This window comes from Crinia signifera, chromosome 9, assembly GCF_055691185.1.
Source record: "Crinia signifera chromosome 9, ASM5569118v1, whole genome shotgun sequence".
In the NCBI taxonomy this organism is placed as follows: Eukaryota; Metazoa; Chordata; class Amphibia; order Anura; family Myobatrachidae; genus Crinia; species Crinia signifera.
Window position 1 is genome coordinate 52,308,814 of NC_139225.1, and position 21,834 is coordinate 52,330,647.

A 21,834-nucleotide genomic window follows, 5' to 3' on the forward strand; every position below is an offset into this window, starting at 1 on the left:
CCCCCCAGGCTTCACCCGTCCAGGGCTGAAGCCCGGGGCTGTCACCGGCGTCCGTGGCCAGTGGACGCCGGCCTGATAGGGTTAAATCGATGTGACCCCATATTGTCAGGGTCCCAACTAGGGATATTGAATAATACATAAAAATATGTGTATGGTGTATTTTGGAGGTGTATAAATATTGAAAAAAAATAACTGTTTACAGTTTTATAATATCTACCAAACATTGGACAAGATACATGACCTCTGTGTTAGGATTTTGTACACTCTGTTACTGTACATGGTTATGCTGTTAATATGAACTTCTTTCATGGCTTGATTATTAATTATCCCTCATGAGGGAGCAACCTATAACCAGAACTTTTCACAGAAAATGATGTGAAATAGTTAGTACTTGTTGGAAAATGCATGTGGAACAAACCCCCCTCCATTATAATGAGGTGGTATTGCCCTTCCAGTATATGCATAGCAGTTGGTAAAAGGACTGTTCTATTCTTCCTGGCAGTTGGGGGAGAGACGTTGGATTGAACTTATTGTACCCCAGGTAAACAGTTAAATAAAGTTGTTGTAGATGAAAACTGAATGTATAAAAAGGGGGAGCAGGAGAGAGTGAGGAAGAAATTCTCCTGAGGAGATTGAGGAGGGCAGAAGTGTGCAGCCCTGGCAGATAGGAGAACTGACCTGTGAGGGAGAAAAGACTACTACCAGAGGCTCCGTGTGATGGCAGCTTCTACAGCTGACCAGATGCTGACAGGTGGCCTAAATCTCTGGCTGGGCAGATAGTGTACATTCCGGTGAGAGGTACCAGAGGTGCTGCACATCATCACTGGAGGTGGCATCTGGGAGGAGATTGGGCGGAGGCCTAAAGAGTGAGATTGGTGAGTGCTGTCCAAACCCCTGCATCACTCATAGCTACACAGGGAAAGATTCCTAAGTGCAGACTGACAGGTGATATATGACACCTCACTGCAGCTGCCTTACAGCACGGGAAAGATGGCTACTACTCTAAGTTAGAGTATCATAAACATTGCACAGGTTTTCAGCAAATCTTTATATCAGCAACCCCTGAATAAAGAACTATTAACCCCTTCAGTGCTCACAGTGAAGTAATAATAAAGGCATCCTGACAGTCAATAGTTTACAAGATCATTACAGCTCCAATGGCACAAAAGTGAGAGAAGGAGAGTGAGAGGGAAAAGGAGTTTAAGTACAATACCGAGACATTGTATTTGGGTATAAAGAGAGCAGCTACTTATACTTCAGCAGCAGAGAAATTGTGAATGACAGACTAAGGTTTAAGCTGTATACAGGGAACATTTGAGAAAGTACAGAAGTCCTATTTGTAAGGAGCACAAGGTGCTAAGATATAGATATAAAGGATACCACTGTGGGCTTTTATACAGAAAGACTACACTACAGATGATCTTGGGGAAAACCTTTCCAGAGACTGCAGATAAATTACATCCGGAATAAAAATGGTGTATTTAATAATAGAGAGCTGCATACAGTAGATCTTTGGGAACGTAACAGTGCAGTGTTACTAGCAGGATACAAAAGTTTCTTCTTAGAGCATTATTAAAGTTTTCACTCCAAACAGCTATGAAACTGACACTTTGCGGGCTGGAAAAGTGTCTGACATTGTTATTACACTAGTATCAGCTGATATTGTTTCATTAACAGAACATAATTCTATCTAGCATCTAAGAGAATATACTCCTTTTTGCATACAGCAGCAACAGTTCATTCAAACCAATATAGTAGAACTATATAACATTGAATACAAGTGTGGATTGTTAATAACACAAATTCCATTCAGGAAAGTACAGCCGGTTAGGAGAGAACGGATCCTTCATAGCGGGAACTCATTTCTTGAATCCTTCAGTAAATATCTTGCAGTCTATTCCTATATTGGATTACAAATACTTCATATAAGTTCAACTCCTATTACTTACAAACTCACCTTACAGGACTCAGGTGGGAACTTTAGTTTGCTCAGGAACTGCAGTATATGGTTAACAAAGGAACCTGGCATAAAATACAACAGCGCTTATAGTAACACCAAGACTAGTGTACACTAACTAAAATACATATTATTGCGCAATAATAGTTTAAGGTTTATTACTATATGTTTTTTTTTATTGTTGATTGAAATTGTTGTTTAAACGGTGAAGATATTAATTCACTTGCATGTGACGTATAATATGTTTATTTGTTTCAGCCGACTAAGGTAGGCTTGTATAATCTTTTTTACTTGAAGAAGGCATTCCAGAAATATTACTGAACACGACTACACGTCTTAAGTTCCAGTCAAATAAAATTGGTTGTGATGATTAATGCCATTATTTCACCTATTTTTGTTGTCTGAAATTACCTATGTAAATAATATTATTGTTATGTAAATTAACTTGTTAACTTTATTGGTTGCTGGATAGTTCAAAGGGTGTTTCCCCAAGCTCGCCCTCATAGAAATATATACATATTGATATAACCTATCTTTATACCATCAAAGCTTGGGGTGGAGGCACATAAACTCGCTTATACATACTCAGTGCTGAAGACAGCGTTACATTTCTGGAGGCACTGCTGAGATCCAGCTGCGACAATGGAAAGCGCCAGCAAACACGATATACAGAGGTGGAGTCAAGATCATGGACTAGATATGGAATGCAGCTTTGGGATTGAGGGTTCTTTTGATGACATGTCTGATGAAGAAATATTGACGGGAGTGGATAAAATATATGGGTTAAAGAGACCCAAGTTAATTGATAAACAGACCGGAGATACGGGGGAAGTGATTACAGTATTGATCACCAATTTAAATAAGTTGGACCGAAACTTGATCCCTGCCCATATTATCATATCGCAACTACCTGAAAGGCGGTGGAAGCTACTATGGCCCGATGTTCCCGTTGAATATCAGCGAAAGATAACTGTAGACCGTGTAGGAAGTGCCACTGGAGATGGATTAAGGAATAAGGAACCTAACTCTGAGACCAATAGTACCAGGGAGCAGGTGCTGGAGCCCCCGGTAGATGCTATGATGGATAGAGTTGTTAGTCAGATGGAAAGATGGCACTATGAGGGTGGATATCGAAGATTACGAATTTTTTCTGGGATATTTCCTATACCTACTGGAGAGGAGGGATATGAGGCTTGGAGAGAGGCTGCTACTCAACATTCGGAGGAATGGAGATGCCCAGAACATGTAAAAAAACAACGTATTGTGGAAAGCCTTCGGGGTCCCGCCATGGGCATCATTCAAGCTACCCGAAGGAGCAACAGTCAAGCAACCCTGAAAGACTATTTTGAAGCACTTGACTATTCTTTTGGCACCCTAGAGGATGTAGGAGACATCCTATCCAGATTGAACCACACATACCAAGAGCCAAACGAAACTCTCACTACATATATTTACAGAATTGATAAAATCCTGTATAAATTACTAGAAAAAGGAGGCATTAAGGAAGAGGAGATCGATGGGAGGAGAATGAAATATGTGTTGAGGGGAGCACTGACCTCTAACCCAGTAGCCCAGAGGCTTCGATGTAGTCTGTCCAAAGTTCCAGTTCCTACCCTCAGTGAATTAATTAAAGAGGTGAAACTCGAGGAAGTACAAATTGAAAATAGAGATAAAAGTCTCAAGAGGGTCAAAGTCGTACTGCCAACCCCGGAAGAACCCCCAATGAATGATAGACTATATAAACTCATGGAAGAACAAAATAAAAAGCTAGATCAACTCATTGCAATACATGCGCAAAGCCCTCCTATGACGTCAGGGTTATCTATGAATCGTGGACGAGGGTACCATAGGAGATCTGATAACCAAGGACAGTTCACTTGCTACAGTTGTGGACAGTTAGGCCATCGTAGTTTTGAATGCCCTCAAAGGGGAGGATACAATAGAAGGATGAATCCTACTGAACCCAGGACATCTACTCATTCGGAAAACTTGCAAGGGACGTCGGTGAACCCCGCACGGACTCCCAATTAACTGAGATGGTAGCAATGGGGAGTATTCAATGGACTAAGCTGTGTCAAGGAGGTATTGTTGGAGAAGCCCCCATGGTCCCAGCATTAGTTAATGGACATTATTGTAACGTCTTATTGGATAGTGGGTCACAAGTATCGATCATCTTTGAGAGTTGGTATTATAAACACCTGACTAAAATACCAATAAATCCTATCGATGGCCTAGTGATTTGGGGGCTAAGTAATCAAAAATACCCATATTTGGGGTATGTGACCACTCATATTCAATTCCTGGACAACACCACAGAACCCCAACCTCCAGTACCTTTTTTGGCATTAGTGTGTCCTGACTCTCCATCTGGGCAAGACGTAGTTTCTGTGATTGTGGGCACAAATTCTCACCTATACAAAACCTTGTCTAATTGGTGTCTAAATCAAGATAAAGTGACTTCCCTTTCCTCAGAAAGAGATGCCAACTCCTTTAACTCTACGGCCTATCAAGAAAACATCAGTCAGTCTGAAGATCGCAGAGTTACCTTCCAAGAAAGAATAGTCGAATGCTTTGATGGAAGCGACATCTCTTATCAAGACAGAGAGCAGCTTATCAACAAATTGAAAGCACTGGAGTCGGTTTTCTCATTAAGTGAGTGGGATCTAGGAGCAGTTACGGGAGTAGAGCACCGGATCCGATTGAATGATGATACACCGTTTAGAGAGAGGTCCAGAAGGCTGGCCCCAGCCGATTTTGAAGATGTACGTCTCCATCTAAAATATCTCCTTGAGAACCATGTCATCGCAGAATCACAGAGTCCTTATGCGTCTCCTATTGTAGTGGCTAGGAAAAAGAATGGAGATATACGACTATGCATAGACTACCGGACTCTTAATAATCGCACAATTGAAGACCAGTATACAGTGCCAAAAGTTGAAGAAGCCCTTGATTGCCTTCAAGGGAGCCAATGGTTCTCGGTGCTCGATTTGAGATCTGGATATTATCAAATTCCCATGCATCCTGAAGACTGCGCGAAGACCGCATTTATATGTCCAATTGGGTTTTTTGAGTTCCTCAAGATGCCCCAAGGCATCAAAGGCGCTCCAGCCACTTTCCAACGAACTATGGAGAAAGTTATTGGTGACATGTGCTATAGGGAAGTGCTGGTGTACCTTGATGACGTTATTGTATTTGGAAAAACATTGGAAGAGCACAACTTCCGGCTACTGAAAGTATTAGAGCGACTACAACGAAAGGGATTGAAACTTTCCATCGACAAGTGCCGGCTATGCCAGACCACCGTCAAGTATTTGGGGCATGTAGTCAGCAGAGAAGGCGTCGCCACGGACCCTGATAAAATAGTGGCAGTGCAAGAGTGGCCTAGACCAGTGAAATTGAAGGATCTACGTTCCTTTCTGGGATTTAGTGGATATTACCGGCGTTTTGTTCCACAGTATTCCAAGATTGCCCGTCCCCTCACGGAGCTAACAAAGGGATACCCTCCAGTGGGAAAACAACGAAAGCACCAGGAAAATTATTATAAGCCCCGAGAAGAATTTGGGGAACGCTGGACGGCTTCATGTGAAGAGGCTTTTAACAACTTGAAACATCTTCTGACTCACTCCCCAGTATTAGCCTATGCAAATCCAGAGTTACCATACGAAGTCCACATAGATGCGTCCATGGAGGGTATTGGAGGAGTTCTTTACCAGTGGCAAGACCAGCTCCTACGACCAGTAGCCTATGTTAGTCGAAGTCTGTCGTCTAGTGAGAAGAACTATGCAGTGCATAAACTTGAATTTCTTGCTCTTAAGTGGGCAGTGGTGGAAAAGTTCCATGACTATTTATATGGAGTTACCTTCACAGTGCATACGGACAATAACCCGTTAACGTACATAAACTCCACTGCTAAACTTGATGCTACTGGACATAGGTGGCTTGCTGCTTTATCCAATTACAATTTTAGTCTGAAATACAAACCTGGTATCAATAACGTTGATGCCGATGCGTTATCTCGGTTACCTCAACGAGGCACTATCAGCGAAAATGATGACTGGATAGAATTACCAGCTCCTGCCTTACAAGGATTATGTCATCAAGTGTCCTACATGCAACAGCACTCACCAGAACAGGTTAGTGCACTTGGAGCTTCTGGAAAGGCCCTACCCCTGATGTATTGTTGGATCACCAAGGACGAGATGAGAGACTTACCCAAGTGGTCCAAAGAACAGATGCGTCAATTACAGAATGCTGACACTGAGATAGGGGCAATGTTGAGACTATATCAAAAGCCGAACTTGTCGTCAGGCCCATTTCCAGTGACCTTGAAGTACAAAGTGTTGTGTAGACAAAGGAAAAACTTAGTAGTCAAACAGGGAATACTGTACCGAAGAATTTTAAAACCCACTGGTATGTTTAAAGACCAATTAGTGTTGCCTTCTGAACTGGTATCTATAGTGTTGAAAGCACTTCATGACCAACATGGACACCTGGGTTATGATAAAACTCAACATTTGATTGCTGAAAGGGTATATTGGCCGTTAATGAACAAGGACATTGAAAATTATTGCCAAAATTGCAGAAATTGTATCCTGAGAAAAACCTTGCCCCAACATGCTGCTGGTATGGTCAGTCTACAGAGTTCCGGCCCAATGGATCTAGTATGCATTGACTTCTTATCCTTAGAAAGTCCTACGGGACAAGATAGCAACATACTTGTCATCACTGACCATTTCACTAGATATGCACAAGCCTTTGTAACCACCGACCAGAAATCTCTTACAGTGGCCAATACATTATGGGAGAAGTTTTTTGTGCATTATGGCCTACCTGCTCGCATCCACACTGATAGAGGACCTGATTTTGAGAGCCATCTAATTAAGGAGTTGTGCCAGCTTTGTGGGATAAAGAAATCGAGAACTACACCATATCATCCCCAAGGAGACCCACAACCTGAGCGATTCAATCGAACCCTATTGAATATGCTAGGAACCCTTGACCACACTCAGAAATTTAAATGGAAAAAGTACATCTGTCATTTAGTCCATGCCTACAATTGTACCCGAAATGAAGCTACTGGGTATTCACCCTACTTGTTGATGTTTGGACGAGAGGCCAGACTTCCTATTGACATTAGCCTTGGCACCTCTCCCACCACTGTCAAAGCACCATCCCATTCAAAGTATGTCGCCAATTTGAGAAAAGCACTCAATAACGCGTATAATCTAGCAAAAGACTCCACCCGAAAACAAAATGAAAAGAATAAAGCCCTGTATGACAGAAAAGTAAAGGAACAAGTATTAAAGCCGGGGGATCGAGTCCTTCTCAAGAGACTGGGCAGTCCTCGCAAACAAAAATTGGCCAACAGATGGAGAGAAACTCCTTATAGAGTATTAAAGAAATTGCCTGATATCCCAGTTTATTAAATTGCCCCTGAAAATGCAGATGGACCTATACTCACCTACCATCGTCAACATCTATTACCTATTACCCAGGATATTGTGTTTCCTTCCAGTGTGGATAAAGAGAGTCTTGAATCAGCACCAATTCCTGCTAAAGAAAATAAAATTACCTCTTCTGTTGGTCCGGTAACTGAAGAGGCCAGAGAGGATGAGACTGACACAGAAATGGGATATTTCTACCAAGATGGAAATACAAATCCAGCATCCACGTGGGAATTGAACTTTAACCAAAAAACAGATACAGGAACTCCGCAGGCCATAAACAGAGAGCCAGAATTAATTGAGAACTACGTATTTCCGGATGAGAGTTGGGGGAGTGACATTTCTGTAACTGATTGTCTAAGTGAACTTCCTCTACCAGCCCGAGTACGTAGACCGCCACGAATACTAACATATGACCAATTGGGATGTCCTACTGTTGTTAATAGGGTGGTACACCCGAATATTGTATATTCTTGGCCATATTTTGGGAGTCTGCCAGTAAACATTTGATGTACAGTATTTACAATGTTATGAATCTGTTATATGTCATGACTGTATTCATGTATCGGTAAGTGGAGATCTGATTTGCAAGTTTTAAAAGGAATTGCAAACTTGACCTCCAGGGGGAGTAGTGTGACCCCATATTGTCAGGGTCCCAACTAGGGATATTGAATAATACATAAAAATATGTGTATGGTGTATTTTGGAGGTGTATAAATATTGAAAAAAAATAACTGTTTACAGTTTTATAATATCTACCAAACATTGGACAAGATACATGACCTCTGTGTTAGGATTTTGTACACTCTGTTACTGTACATGGTTATGCTGTTAATATGAACTTCTTTCATGGCTTGATTATTAATTATCCCTCATGAGGGAGCAACCTATAACCAGAACTTTTCACAGAAAATGATGTGAAATAGTTAGTACTTGTTGGAAAATGCATGTGGAACAAACCCCCCTCCATTATAATGAGGTGGTATTGCCCTTCCAGTATATGCATAGCAGTTGGTAAAAGGACTGTTCTATTCTTCCTGGCAGTTGGGGGAGAGACGTTGGATTGAACTTATTGTACCCCAGGTAAACAGTTAAATAAAGTTGTTGTAGATGAAAACTGAATGTATAAAAAGGGGGAGCAGGAGAGAGTGAGGAAGAAATTCTCCTGAGGAGATTGAGGAGGGCAGAAGTGTGCAGCCCTGGCAGATAGGAGAACTGACCTGTGAGGGAGAAAAGACTACTACCAGAGGCTCCGTGTGATGGCAGCTTCTACAGCTGACCAGATGCTGACAGGTGGCCTAAATCTCTGGCTGGGCAGATAGTGTACATTCCGGTGAGAGGTACCAGAGGTGCTGCACATCATCACTGGAGGTGGCATCTGGGAGGAGATTGGGCGGAGGCCTAAAGAGTGAGATTGGTGAGTGCTGTCCAAACCCCTGCATCACTCATAGCTACACAGGGAAAGATTCCTAAGTGCAGACTGACAGGTGATATATGACACCTCACTGCAGCTGCCTTACAGCACGGGAAAGATGGCTACTACTCTAAGTTAGAGTATCATAAACATTGCACAGGTTTTCAGCAAATCTTTATATCAGCAACCCCTGAATAAAGAACTATTAACCCCTTCAGTGCTCACAGTGAAGTAATAATAAAGGCATCCTGACAGTCAATAGTTTACAAGATCATTACAGCTCCAATGGCACAAAAGTGAGAGAAGGAGAGTGAGAGGGAAAAGGAGTTTAAGTACAATACCGAGACATTGTATTTGGGTATAAAGAGAGCAGCTACTTATACTTCAGCAGCAGAGAAATTGTGAATGACAGACTAAGGTTTAAGCTGTATACAGGGAACATTTGAGAAAGTACAGAAGTCCTATTTGTAAGGAGCACAAGGTGCTAAGATATAGATATAAAGGATACCACTGTGGGCTTTTATACAGAAAGACTACACTACAGATGATCTTGGGGAAAACCTTTCCAGAGACTGCAGATAAATTACATCCGGAATAAAAATGGTGTATTTAATAATAGAGAGCTGCATACAGTAGATCTTTGGGAACGTAACAGTGCAGTGTTACTAGCAGGATACAAAAGTTTCTTCTTAGAGCATTATTAAAGTTTTCACTCCAAACAGCTATGAAACTGACACTTTGCGGGCTGGAAAAGTGTCTGACATTGTTATTACACTAGTATCAGCTGATATTGTTTCATTAACAGAACATAATTCTATCTAGCATCTAAGAGAATATACTCCTTTTTGCATACAGCAGCAACAGTTCATTCAAACCAATATAGTAGAACTATATAACATTGAATACAAGTGTGGATTGTTAATAACACAAATTCCATTCAGGAAAGTACAGCCGGTTAGGAGAGAACGGATCCTTCATAGCGGGAACTCATTTCTTGAATCCTTCAGTAAATATCTTGCAGTCTATTCCTATATTGGATTACAAATACTTCATATAAGTTCAACTCCTATTACTTACAAACTCACCTTACAGGACTCAGGTGGGAACTTTAGTTTGCTCAGGAACTGCAGTATATGGTTAACAAAGGAACCTGGCATAAAATACAACAGCGCTTATAGTAACACCAAGACTAGTGTACACTAACTAAAATACATATTATTGCGCAATAATAGTTTAAGGTTTATTACTATATGTTTTTTTTTATTGTTGATTGAAATTGTTGTTTAAACGGTGAAGATATTAATTCACTTGCATGTGACGTATAATATGTTTATTTGTTTCAGCCGACTAAGGTAGGCTTGTATAATCTTTTTTACTTGAAGAAGGCATTCCAGAAATATTACTGAACACGACTACACGTCTTAAGTTCCAGTCAAATAAAATTGGTTGTGATGATTAATGCCATTATTTCACCTATTTTTGTTGTCTGAAATTACCTATGTAAATAATATTATTGTTATGTAAATTAACTTGTTAACTTTATTGGTTGCTGGATAGTTCAAAGGGTGTTTCCCCAAGCTCGCCCTCATAGAAATATATACATATTGATATAACCTATCTTTATACCATCAAAGCTTGGGGTGGAGGCACATAAACTCGCTTATACATACTCAGTGCTGAAGACAGCGTTACATCGATCATACGTTACATTGCTTTATACCGGAGAACTACAAGTGCCAGCAGACCTCCCCCGCATGCTGGGACTTGAAGAACCACAAGTCCCAGCATGCGGGGCATTAATGGGCCCGCTGGGACTTGTAGTCCACCTGTAAAAAGAATGTTTATAAAAAACACACACACAGAGAAGTAAAAGTTTATTACACACACACCTCACTTTTACACCAGCGTTACTTACCATTCCTGGATCCAGCGCTGGTCTGGCTGCTTCACAGCCGGCTCCCCCCGCACTGACAGGCAGCGGGGAGAACCGGCTTTCTCCGTTGCCTCTAACAGCTTCTGTAGCGCTGTTCCAGCGCTACAGAGACTGAGAGCGCGATTGGCCGATACGTCTCCATGGAGACGCATAGCTCAGTCCTGATTGGCTGAGCTATGCGTCTCCATGGAGACGCATAGCTCAGCCAATCGCGCTCTCAGCCTCTGTAGCACTGGGACAGCGCTACAGAAGCTGTTAGAGGCAACGGAGAAAGCCGGTTCTCCCCGCTGCCTGTCAGTGCGGGGGGAGCCGGCTGTGAAGCAACCAGACCAGCGCTGGATCTAGGAATGGTAAGTAACGCTGGTGTAAAAGTGAGGTGTGTGTGTAATAAACTTTTACTTCTCTGTGTGTGTGTTTTTTATAAACATTCTTTTTACAGGTGGACTACAAGTCCCAGCGGGCCCATTAATGCCCTGCATGCTGGGACTTGTGGTTCTTCAAGTCCCAGCATGCGGGGGAGGTCTGCTGGCACTTGTAGTTCTCCGGTATAAAGCAATGTAACGTATGATCGATTTAACCCTATCAGGCCGGCGTCCACTGGCCACGGACGCCGGTGACAGCCCCGGGCTTCAGCCCTGGACGGGTGAAGCCTGGGGGGGACCCCTTTATTGGGGGGGGGGGTCCCCACTCCTCCAGGTACCCCGTCCAAGGCTGACCAGCCACGGTGCTCATGTTTTGGCCGGGGGACCTTGTATAAAAAGTGTCCCCCGGCTGTGGCATGACACCGCGGGCTGTTGGAGCCCGGTGCTGGTTTCAAAATACGGGGGACCCCCAGATTTTTTGTCCCCCGTATTTTTGGAACCAGGACCGGTCCAAGAGTCCGGGACTGGTTTCAGAAATACGGGGGACCCCTATGCTTTTTGTCCCCCCGTATTTTTGGAACCAGGTCCGGCTCAATGAGCCCGAGGCTGGTTATGCTTAGGAGGGGGGACCCCACGCCGTTTTTTTTTTAATAAAAACACTTTTACACATTTTTATTAACAGGACCATGCACAGATCTCAATGATCTGTGCATGGTTCTGTCAAATTCGCCTGTCAGAACCTGGTCTATTTTTTTTGCGATTTTTGGTAACATTTACCAAAAATCGCACCCTATTACATTTGCGAGTTGTATACTTTATAATGGGAAAACATCTGGATGCGATTTGAAATGTGACTAAAAATCGCACTTCTAAAAGTGCGATTTCACGGTAAAAAGTGCGATTTTTTACCGCGATTTTCAACCTATTAAATGTGCGATTTTTGGAAAATGTGCGATTTCGGCCGTTTTTGACCAAAAATCGCACATGTCTAAAAAATCGCACCCTATTACATTTCGCCCATAATGGCAGTGTACAATAAGTAATGACCATTTTACTGTATATCAGTGGTTCCCAACCTTTTTTCTTTCCTGTACCCCTTGAATAGGCTTTTCATTGATAAGTACCCCCTCCTCTCATTTTGAAATATAGACAGTACTTAGCGGTATGCGGATCCTTATGCATGTCCTTATATTAAGGAGGAGCGGAGGAGTAGTACACAGCCAGGAATCATGCCCTTCCGTGTCTAGACACTGGTTGTGTATTATCTCCAGGATTCCCGCTAACACCGGTAGGATTAATGCCGCTGCTTCCTCCACCTTTGCCAGTGCTGGGCAGATGACTGCTGATGTCTGAGGGCAGCACGGGAAGCTCCCAGTGGATTGCTAGTCAGGCATATGACACAACATGGTTTGTCTCCATGGCAATGGGTCTTCTTCAGCCATCAAAATACCTTTTCATCATCCGCCATTACCAGTATTATTTTCAAATACCCCCAACTGATCTGGAGAGTACCCCCAGGGGTACTAGTACCCCAGGTTGGGAACCACTGCTGTATATGAAGGAAGTGTACAGTAAACATAGGTGTGCGTACATTGAGTGCTAGGGGTGCACAGGCACCCCCTAATGCTGTGCCCATCTTTATGAACACCTCCCTGCCGCTAGCAATACCGGCAATACCTTGTACCAAAGACTTTTGCTTTTTAGAACTGCATTCCATTAAAAGAAGCGCCAATCAGTAAATTATGTGTATTGTTAATTGTACTAGACCATTGTCATATCACTACAAACCTGTGTCATCCATATAAGTTTTTGACTTTATTTGCATGTACTGTTACACTAAGTAATTAGAAGATTAAAATTGAAATCGGCAGGAGATTATGGTGTAGCTGTGAGACGTTTTATATTGTGGTGAGTGTAAATAGATGATGGTAGACACGTCTGATTGGCGGTGTTAGACACACCCAATGGGCAGTGTTAGACATACCCAATAAGTGGTGCTAGGCACACTCCTTTGATGGTGCACCCCCTAACAAAATGTCCTGCGCACGCCAATGACAGTAAATGGTATGATGATGAAAATGTAAAGTGATGGACAGTATAGGGTGGAAATGTACATCCTATTACCTTGGATTGCTGAAAGGCTCGCTCTGGGCTATCTAATTAGCACAGATATGGCGGTGCGTGCTACAGATTAACAGGAATTTTTTAACTGTCTGAGGCAAAAAAAGCAAAATCCAAGAAAAGCAGGCCTGTTTTCAGAAAAAACGCTGATGCATTGGGTGAAAACACTCAGGATTCACTGAACCTGTGTGTTTTTGCTGACAAACAGGATTTTGATCAGGCGATACAATTGGATAGCCCGACAAAGGAATACATAAAAAACAGTGAAACATCTAAATATATTTTCTAAAACTGCCATTTATTTTCACTCCCGATGCTTTAATGAGGGTAATTGGATACCTCCTAATACTCCTTCCAGATCGCAAATCCTGATTAGACCCAGGTTTTGCGATCCCAAGTTGGATCCATGTCTGGCACTTTCCCACTAAGCGCCTGATTCAGCAGTTGTTTGCTACTTATCGAGCAGTGAAATGCCACTCTGCCCCTCCACCTCCGAATACCCTTGGTAACATGCGAGGGGAAGTACACGAACATATCCCCTCGCATGTGGTTGAAGGGGAGAGAAATCATTAGATGGTCGCCGACTTTTATTGCCCTTGGAGTCTGCCAAAGAGGGGGCGGGCACTGACGTCATGTGATGTTAGCCAGCCACCCACCCCAGGCAGGCAATGGCTCACCTGCATTCCCAGGGGAACGCCCAGCATTTTCATGGGGATGACATTAGGCATTCCCCTGGTCCAGCCCCATTTCTGCCTCCAGACCTCCGTCCCTGCAGTGAAGGGCCCAGCGAGTGTGTAACTCACCAAAGCCGTTCAATGCCAGGTTTTGCACATGCACAGAAATTAACTTGTGTGTAATTTTACATAAGTTCTATCGTAAGATCTGCAACTCCCAGCATACTCATCCTTAGTAGCATTGTCAGATCATGTGTACAGTATATCGTCAAACTCCCTGGTCTGACAGTAGTCTTAATGAGCTCAAGAAAAGGGGGCGTAGAATTGAAAGACAATGGGGAAGACTTACCTTTAGGAGGATAAGATAAATCTACCAAAGCATATTGAGGAATATCAATCGACAATAACCAGTAAGAAGTCAGAGTTCCTGCCAACTGAGATCATGGCGGCAAACAATGGGCCCGCACAGTGGAAATGCTTTGCAAGCCTGTATGCCCACAGCCTGATGAAACACTTTCCCAGGCAAGATGTAATGAGTTTGCAAAATTATTTTTAAATAAAATATCCACCATCAGGGTTGGAATCTTCACAGTGCTGTCCAATGAATGCCAAACTACCAAGCCTGACTATGTAAGCCAGGGGTGGCCAGACTTTCGGACTTGGGGATCTACTGTAAATGTAAAAAATCTTTTGGGATCTACCATAGTAAACAATCATAATGCGATACATAAACAAACAAAACATTCATTTTAGGCTCTAATCGCATGGGTCTTCAACCTATGGCCCTCCAGATGTTGTGAAACTACATGTTCCAACATGCATTGCCACATTTTTTTCCTATAACAGCATGCCAAAACTGTCAGGGCATGCTGGGACATGTAGTTCCACAACATCTGGAGGGCCACAGGTTGAAGACCTGTGCTCTAATGAAAGGGTGTTTTACACATAAAATTATTGGCAATGTGAAGTTGTTGCATGAGGCTGCATGTCTTGTGTTAACTCCCTAAACGACGGTTCCAAGCTAGTTAGGCACATATGAAGGCAGTATTTTAAATGCTCATCAGTCATACGGCTTCTATATCTTGATTTAATTATTTTCATTTGTGAAAAAGCAGATTCACAAAGGTAGGTTGATCCAAAAAATGCTGTCAAATGAAGAGCTACTGATCTCAAGCATGGATACAGTTCTGCACTGAGTAGTTTCCAAAAATTATTATCAGAAGCTCTTGCTTTCAAAGGGATATCAGATTGCAGTTTTAATATTTCTTCCTCTACATTTGATGTATTCAGATTGAACATAGAGGAGATATTACCAGAAATTTCAGCAATGTCCACATCAGCAAATGGAAATGACATGAAGGCTAGGATAGGTTCAAGCTGCTTAAAGTCCTGAAATCGCCTCTCTAGTTCTTCCCAAAGATTTTGGATCTCAGCGCAGAATGTATCATATGTGCTGCTGCTCTTGGGATTCTTTTCTATCATTTTCTCAAAACTGGGAAAATTCCTCAAAATTCCCTTTGAAAGCTGTGACTTTAAAAACTGCAATTTTGATTTAAAAGCATTTATTGAACTTATTAATTGGATAATATTTTTATCCTTGCCCTGAAATTCAAGGTTAAATGCATTGCAGTGACTGGTTAAATCGGTTAGAAAAGCTAGCTGTAGCAACCATGATGAATCATGCAGCTGAGATGGACTTTCTCCAAGTGATTCCAAGAACTCCGTTATTTCAGGCAACAAGGACTGGAATCATTCTAAGAACTGCCCCCGACTAAGCCATCTTACATCATTATACAACAGCAGGTCTTCATATTCAGCCTCACTTTCCTCCAGTAGAGTACGGAAAAGTCGTCTTCGTAAACTCCTTGCACGAACTGAGTTTACGATTTTCATTGCAATGTCCATAACATCATCCATGTTTAAAACTTTAGCACACAGTGCATTCTGATGTATAACACAATGGATTCTTGTAAAATCAGGAAAATCCTCATTTTTTTTTACATAGTGCAAGAAACCCATTATTCTTGCCAACCATGGCTGGGGCTCCATCTGTGGCAATGGACTCTAGTTTGCTAAGATGAAGATTATTTTCCTTGGCAAAATTCAGAAAGCCTTGGTAAATGTCTTCACCTCTAGTTTTTCCCTTCATAGGGATGAGAGTTAAAAACTCCTCCATACTACTCATATCAGGAAAAACCATTCTTATAAACACAATTAATTGTGAAGTATCCACTATATCCGTGGATTCATCAAACTGCAAGGAAAAGTAACAACAGTTACTGATGTGTTTTCTCACTTGCCTCTGTAAGTCATTGCCAATTCCCTCTACTCGTCTCACTGTAGTTTGACGAGATAGTGGCATATCTCTAATTGCTTTCAAGATGTCATCTTTATTTTTAAATGTTTCAAATAAAACACTTCCAGCACTAAGGAAAGCTTCCTTCAACATTTCACTATCCTGGAAAGGTTTCTTGTGTTTCACTAAAATATTTGTTATACGGAAAGATGCTTCAGCTGCAGCCTGGGACTGCACAATAGGTTTTGTGAATGTGAGCTGTTGCGCTCCTAAATGAGTTTTCAGGGATTTCACTTTAATCTTCCTTAGTTCACTGTTAGGCAGAAAGTCTTCATCATATTTTTGATGCAGACTTGAGTAATGTCTCTGTAAATTCCCCTTCTTCGCCAAAGCAACCTTAGCATGGCATATTAAACATATGCATTTGTCTTTAAACATTGTAAAAAAAAAATCATGTTCCCATTCTTCATGAAAATGGTACGTTTTGGGCCTTTTAGAAACACTCATGCTCAGCAAGTATGCTAAAACACAAATTAAATATAAAAATGTATTTTAGAATGAACCCAACAGGGTACACCTGTGTTTTTAGAGAAATAAAAGCCAGCAGGACCAGAACGATTTTAGAGCATCCAGATCCCTGGATTTTTTAGATAATACTAGCCAGGAGGCTCAGAGAAATTAGGATGCACCCAGATCCCTGGATGGATTTTTCAGATAACGCAAGCTAGCAGGCCCAGAATACTTAGGACGCACTCAGATCCCTGGATGGATTTTTCAGATAACGCAAGCTAGCAGGCCCAGAATACTTAGGACGCACCCAGATCCCTGGATGGATTTTTCAGATAACGCAAGCTAGCAGGCCCAGAATACTTAGGACGCACCCAGATCCCTGGATGGATTTTTCATATAACGCAAGCTAGCAGGCTCAGAATAATTGGGACGCACCCAGGTCCCTGGATGGATTTTTCAGATAACGCAAGCTAGCAGGCTCAGAATAATTGGGACGCACCCAGATCCCTGGATGGATTTTTCAGATAATGCAAGCTAGCAGGCCCAGAATACTTAGGACGCACCCAGATCCCTGGATGGATTTTTAATATAACGCAAGCTAGCAGGCTCAGAATAATTGGGACGCACCCAGATCCCTGGATGGATTTTTCAGATAATGAAAACGAACAGGCTCAGAATACTTAGGACGCCCAGATTTTCTCACTATTTTAGATATATTCCTACACTGCACAGAGAGCTCACTTAACACGACTGCTGTGTGTCAGTGTTCACAGCAAATGGCGGGCAGTAAGGGTGACGGAGGTACAGTTGCTTCCTAGCCCAACCAATAGAATGTCTCCCTCCCTTACAGGCAGGCTGTGAACCAATCACAGCCCGTTTAGTGCAGAGTGGAACTGAATGACCCCTCCCCATTTCCCCAGAACAAAGCTTTTACAGGGCAGGAGGACCACAAAACCGTCTGATTGGTTCTTGTATCCCGACACTGTTAACCCCTCTCCTGCCAGTGCTGTCAAAGACACAGTTAACCCCTTTAATCCTAATCCTGTCGCCAACATAGCTGACCCCTCCACTATTAAAAGGTACTTTATTTTTATGGGAGAGTAGGCAATTTTGGGTTGGGGCGCAGGTGTCCTTCCCCTGTTAGTGAATGAGCTAAGCGCCGCTGAAGCACTGAAACCGCACATGTAGGAGGATCCATACTATAATAAATACACTGACACTGGCAGGATCGAGTGCCAAATCATCACAGAACTACTGAATACTATCTATTTTAACTTGTTCATGTTGGTGCTCGTCCTCCCGGTGAGTGTGACTGGTGCTCTCTGCTCTCACAGGCTCTCTGCAGCATGTACGGAGAGATAAAGCCGGCACAGGAGACACACTGCACCGGAGCTGAAGCGCAGGTGTCAGACCCCTTTTGGCTGTGTGTCCCCGGTGCAGTGTGTCTCCTGTGCCGGCCTCGTCCCTCTGTACGTGCAGCAAGCCGCAGCATCTGTCACAGGGGTCTGACACCTGCGCTTCAGCTCCGGTGCAGTGTGTCTCCTGTGCCGGCTTCATCTCTCCATATGTGCAGCAAGCCGCAGCATCTGACACATGGGTCTGACACCTGCGCTTCAGCTCCGGTGCAGTGTGTCAGACCCCTTTTGGCTGTGTGTCCCCGGTGCAGTGTGTCTCCTGTGCCGGCCTCGTCCCTCTGTACGTGCAGCAAGCCGCAGCATCTGACACAGGGATCTGACACCTGCGCTTCAGCTCCGGTGCAGTGTGTCTCCTGTGCCGGCCTCATCTCTCCGTACGTGCAGCAAGCCGCAGCATCTGACACAGGGGTCTGACACCTGCGCTTCAGCTCCGGTGCAGTGTGTCTCCTGTGCCGGCTTCATCTCTCCGTACGTGCAGCAAGCCGCAGCATCTGACACAGGGGTCTGACACCTGTGCTTCAGCTCCGGTGCAGTGTGTCTCCTGTGCCGGCTTCATCTCTCCGTACGTGCTGCAGAGAGCCTGTGAGAGCAGAGAGCACCAGTCACACTCACCGGGAGGACGAGCACCAACATGAACAAGTTAAAATAGATAGTATTCAGTAGTTCTGTGATGATTTGGCACTCGATCCTGCCAGTGTCAGTGTATTTATTATAGTATGGATCCTCCTACATGACATGGGGAAGGACACCTGCGCTTCAGCCTCCCGACAGCTGCCTGCTCGGCATCGCGATCGACTCGGGACAGGCCTGCGGTCCACCAGTCGATCGCGATCGACGCTTTGGCCACCCCTGATGTAAGCCATGGATCAGTTTTGACCCAATGGAAGTAAAGGACATTGCGGAAATTGGCCAACATTTGCATCCCACTTCCTGTGACCTGGACCCTGTCCGAACCATAGGGTGTATAGATAAAATTGTCCCCCTCTTAAAAAAAAATTCAATACTCTTTGCAGACTAGGGGCGAGGTTTATTGTGTTTACCGTTTTTTCCGAAAATGCAATTTTTGCTCAAATCGCCCTTTATCGCCGTTTTTTTAAAAATCACATTTTTTTCCAAAAAGCGAATATTTAATGAGGTGTGTATTCCGGCATGAAAAGTGCGAGTAAGTGCGATGTAGGGCGATTTTCGGGATGAAAAGTGCGATTTTTTAGTCATGAAAAGGTGCGATTGAAAAAAAAAAAAAATGGCGTGAGGTCCCCCCTCCTGTACATAACCAGCCCCGGGCTCATTGAGTCGGACCTGGTTCCAAAAATACGGGGGACAAAAAGCGTAGGGGACCCCCTTATTTCTGAAACCAGCCCCGGACTCTTGGACCGGACCTGGTTCCAAAAATACGGGGGACAAAAAGCGTAGGGGTCCCCCGTATTTCTGAAACCAGCCCCGGACTTTTGGACCAGTCCTGGTTCCAAAAATACGGGGGACAAAAAATCTGGGGGCCCCCCGTATTTTGAAACCAGCACCGGGCTCCAACAGCCCGCAGTGTCATGCCACAGCCGGGGGACACTTTTTACACAAGGTCCCCCGGCCGTACCATGAGCACCGTGGCAGGTCAGCCTTGGACGGGGTACCTGGAAGAGTGGGGACCCCCCCAATAAAGGGGTCCCCCCCCAGGCTTCACCCGTCCAGGGCTGAAGCCCGGGGCTGTCACCGGCGTCCCTGGCCATTGGACGCCGGCCTGATAGGGTTAAATTCTCATTCCTAACATTGCTTAATAGAGGAGAACTGCAAGTGCCAGCAGACCTCCCCCGCAGGCTGGGACTTGGAGAACCACAAGTCCCAGCATGCCGGGCATTAATGGGCCCGCTGGGACCTGTAGTCCACCTGTAAAAAGAATGTTAAAATAAAGCACACACACAGAAAAGTATAACTTTAATACACCCACATCCACAAACACCTCAATTTTACACCGCTATACATACCGATCCAGGATCCAGCGCTGGTCTCTCTGCAGCAGAGCCGGACAGCCCGCACTATAAGCAGGCTGAACCGGCTTCCTCCGATGCAGCGAACAGCTTCTGTCGCACTGTCCCAGCGCGACACAGGCTGAGAGCGTCTCCGGCTTATGTGTCTCCATGGAGACGCATAGCTCAGCCAATCAGGACTGAGCTATGCGTCTCCATGGAGACGCATCGCCCAATCACGCTGAAGCTGTTCGCTGCATCGGAGGAAGCCGGTTCAGCCCGCTGATAGTGCGGGCTGTCCGGCTCTGCTGCAGAGAGACCAGCGCTGGATCCTGGATCGGTATGTATAGCGGTGTAAAAGTGAGGTGTTTGTGGATGTGGGTGTATTAAAGTTATACTTTTCTGTGTGTGTGCTTTATTTTAACATTCTTTTTACAGGTGGACTACAGGTCCCAGCGGGCCCATTAATGCCCCGCATGCTGGGACTTGTGGTTCTCCAAGTCCCGGCCTGCGGGGGAGGTCTGCTGGCACTTGCAGTTCTCCTGTATTAAGCAATGTTAGGAATTAAATTTAACCCTATCAGGCCGGCGTCCAATGGCCAGGGATGCCGGTGACAGCGCCGGGCTTCAGCCCTGGACGGGTGAAGCCTAGGGGGGGGGACCCCTTTATTGGGGGGGTCCCCACTCCTCCAAGTACCCCGTCCAAGGCTGACCAGCCACGGTGCTCATGGTACGGCCGGGGGACCTTGTGTAAAAAGTGTCCCCCGGCTGTGGCATGACACTGCGGGCTGTTGGAGCCCGGTGCTGGTTTCAAAATACGGGGGACCCCCAGATTTTTTGTCCCCCGTATTTTTGGAACCAGGACCGGTCCAAGAGTCCGGGGCTGGTTTCAGAAATATGGGGGACCCCTACGCTTTTTGTCCCCCATATTTTTGGAACCAGGTCCGGCTCAATGAGCCCGGGGCTGGTTATGTACAGGAGGGGGGACCTCACGCCATTTTTTTTATACTTTTACACATATTTTAACAAAGAACCATACACAGATCACAATGATCTGTGCATGGTTCTGACAAAATCGCCATGTTTCTGACCAAACCGCCAGTCAGGATCAGGTCTATTTTTTTTTTGAACTTTAGACCATTTTTTGTGGTGATTTCCAAATTCGCATCTCATTAAAAATGTGATTTGTATCTTTTTCAATGGGGAAAACATCTGGATGCGAATTCCGGAGTTAAAAAAAATCGCACTTTTAGAAAGTGCAATTTCGCGGCAAAAAGTGCGATTTATGACGCAAATCGGCACCCATTAAAAAATCGATTTGGGGAAAAAAATGAAAAAAACGGCCGTTTTTGCGATAAAAATCGCCAAAAACCCACCATCGATCTCTAATAAATGTCACTCAGGATTTTTTTGGCACAACCCCTAAAGGAAGCAATTGTTAGACTTCTTCTTAAAAAATCTAATTTAGATCCAGACTGCATGACCAACTAAAGACCGGTATCAAACCTTCCTTTTATAGGAAAAGTTACTGAAAAGTGAAAGTTCCCAGCTGGCCCTTTATTGCCCTGCGTGCTGGGACTTGTGGTTCTCCAAGTCCCTGCATGCAGGGGAGGCTTGCTGGGACTCATAGTTCCACAGCAAGACACAATAGCTTTCTCTCATTTTACACTTTAATCAGCTCGATGCCCACCACCCAGGGGCATCGAGGACAGCCCTGGGCTTCAACATGAGCAGGTTAATTCTGGAGG

The 21,834-nt window shown here is 44.1% G+C and overlaps 1 protein-coding gene across 1 annotated transcript; it reads left to right on the forward strand.

The window, feature by feature from the left end:
• Window positions 1-2,599: 2,599 nt before the first annotated feature.
• LOC146036852 (paraneoplastic antigen Ma2-like) lies at window positions 2,600-3,988 on the forward strand. The gene has a single exon (XM_083160713.1). The coding sequence runs from the start codon at window positions 2,600-2,602 to the stop codon at window positions 3,986-3,988; it is 1,389 nt and encodes a 462-aa protein (XP_083016839.1).
• The last annotated feature ends 17,846 nt before the right edge of the window (window positions 3,989-21,834 follow it).

Coding starts and splice junctions, on each gene's coding strand:
- LOC146036852 (XM_083160713.1), top strand. CDS start 2,600: ATGGAAAGCGCCAGCAAACACGATATACAGAGGTGGAGTCAAGATCAT.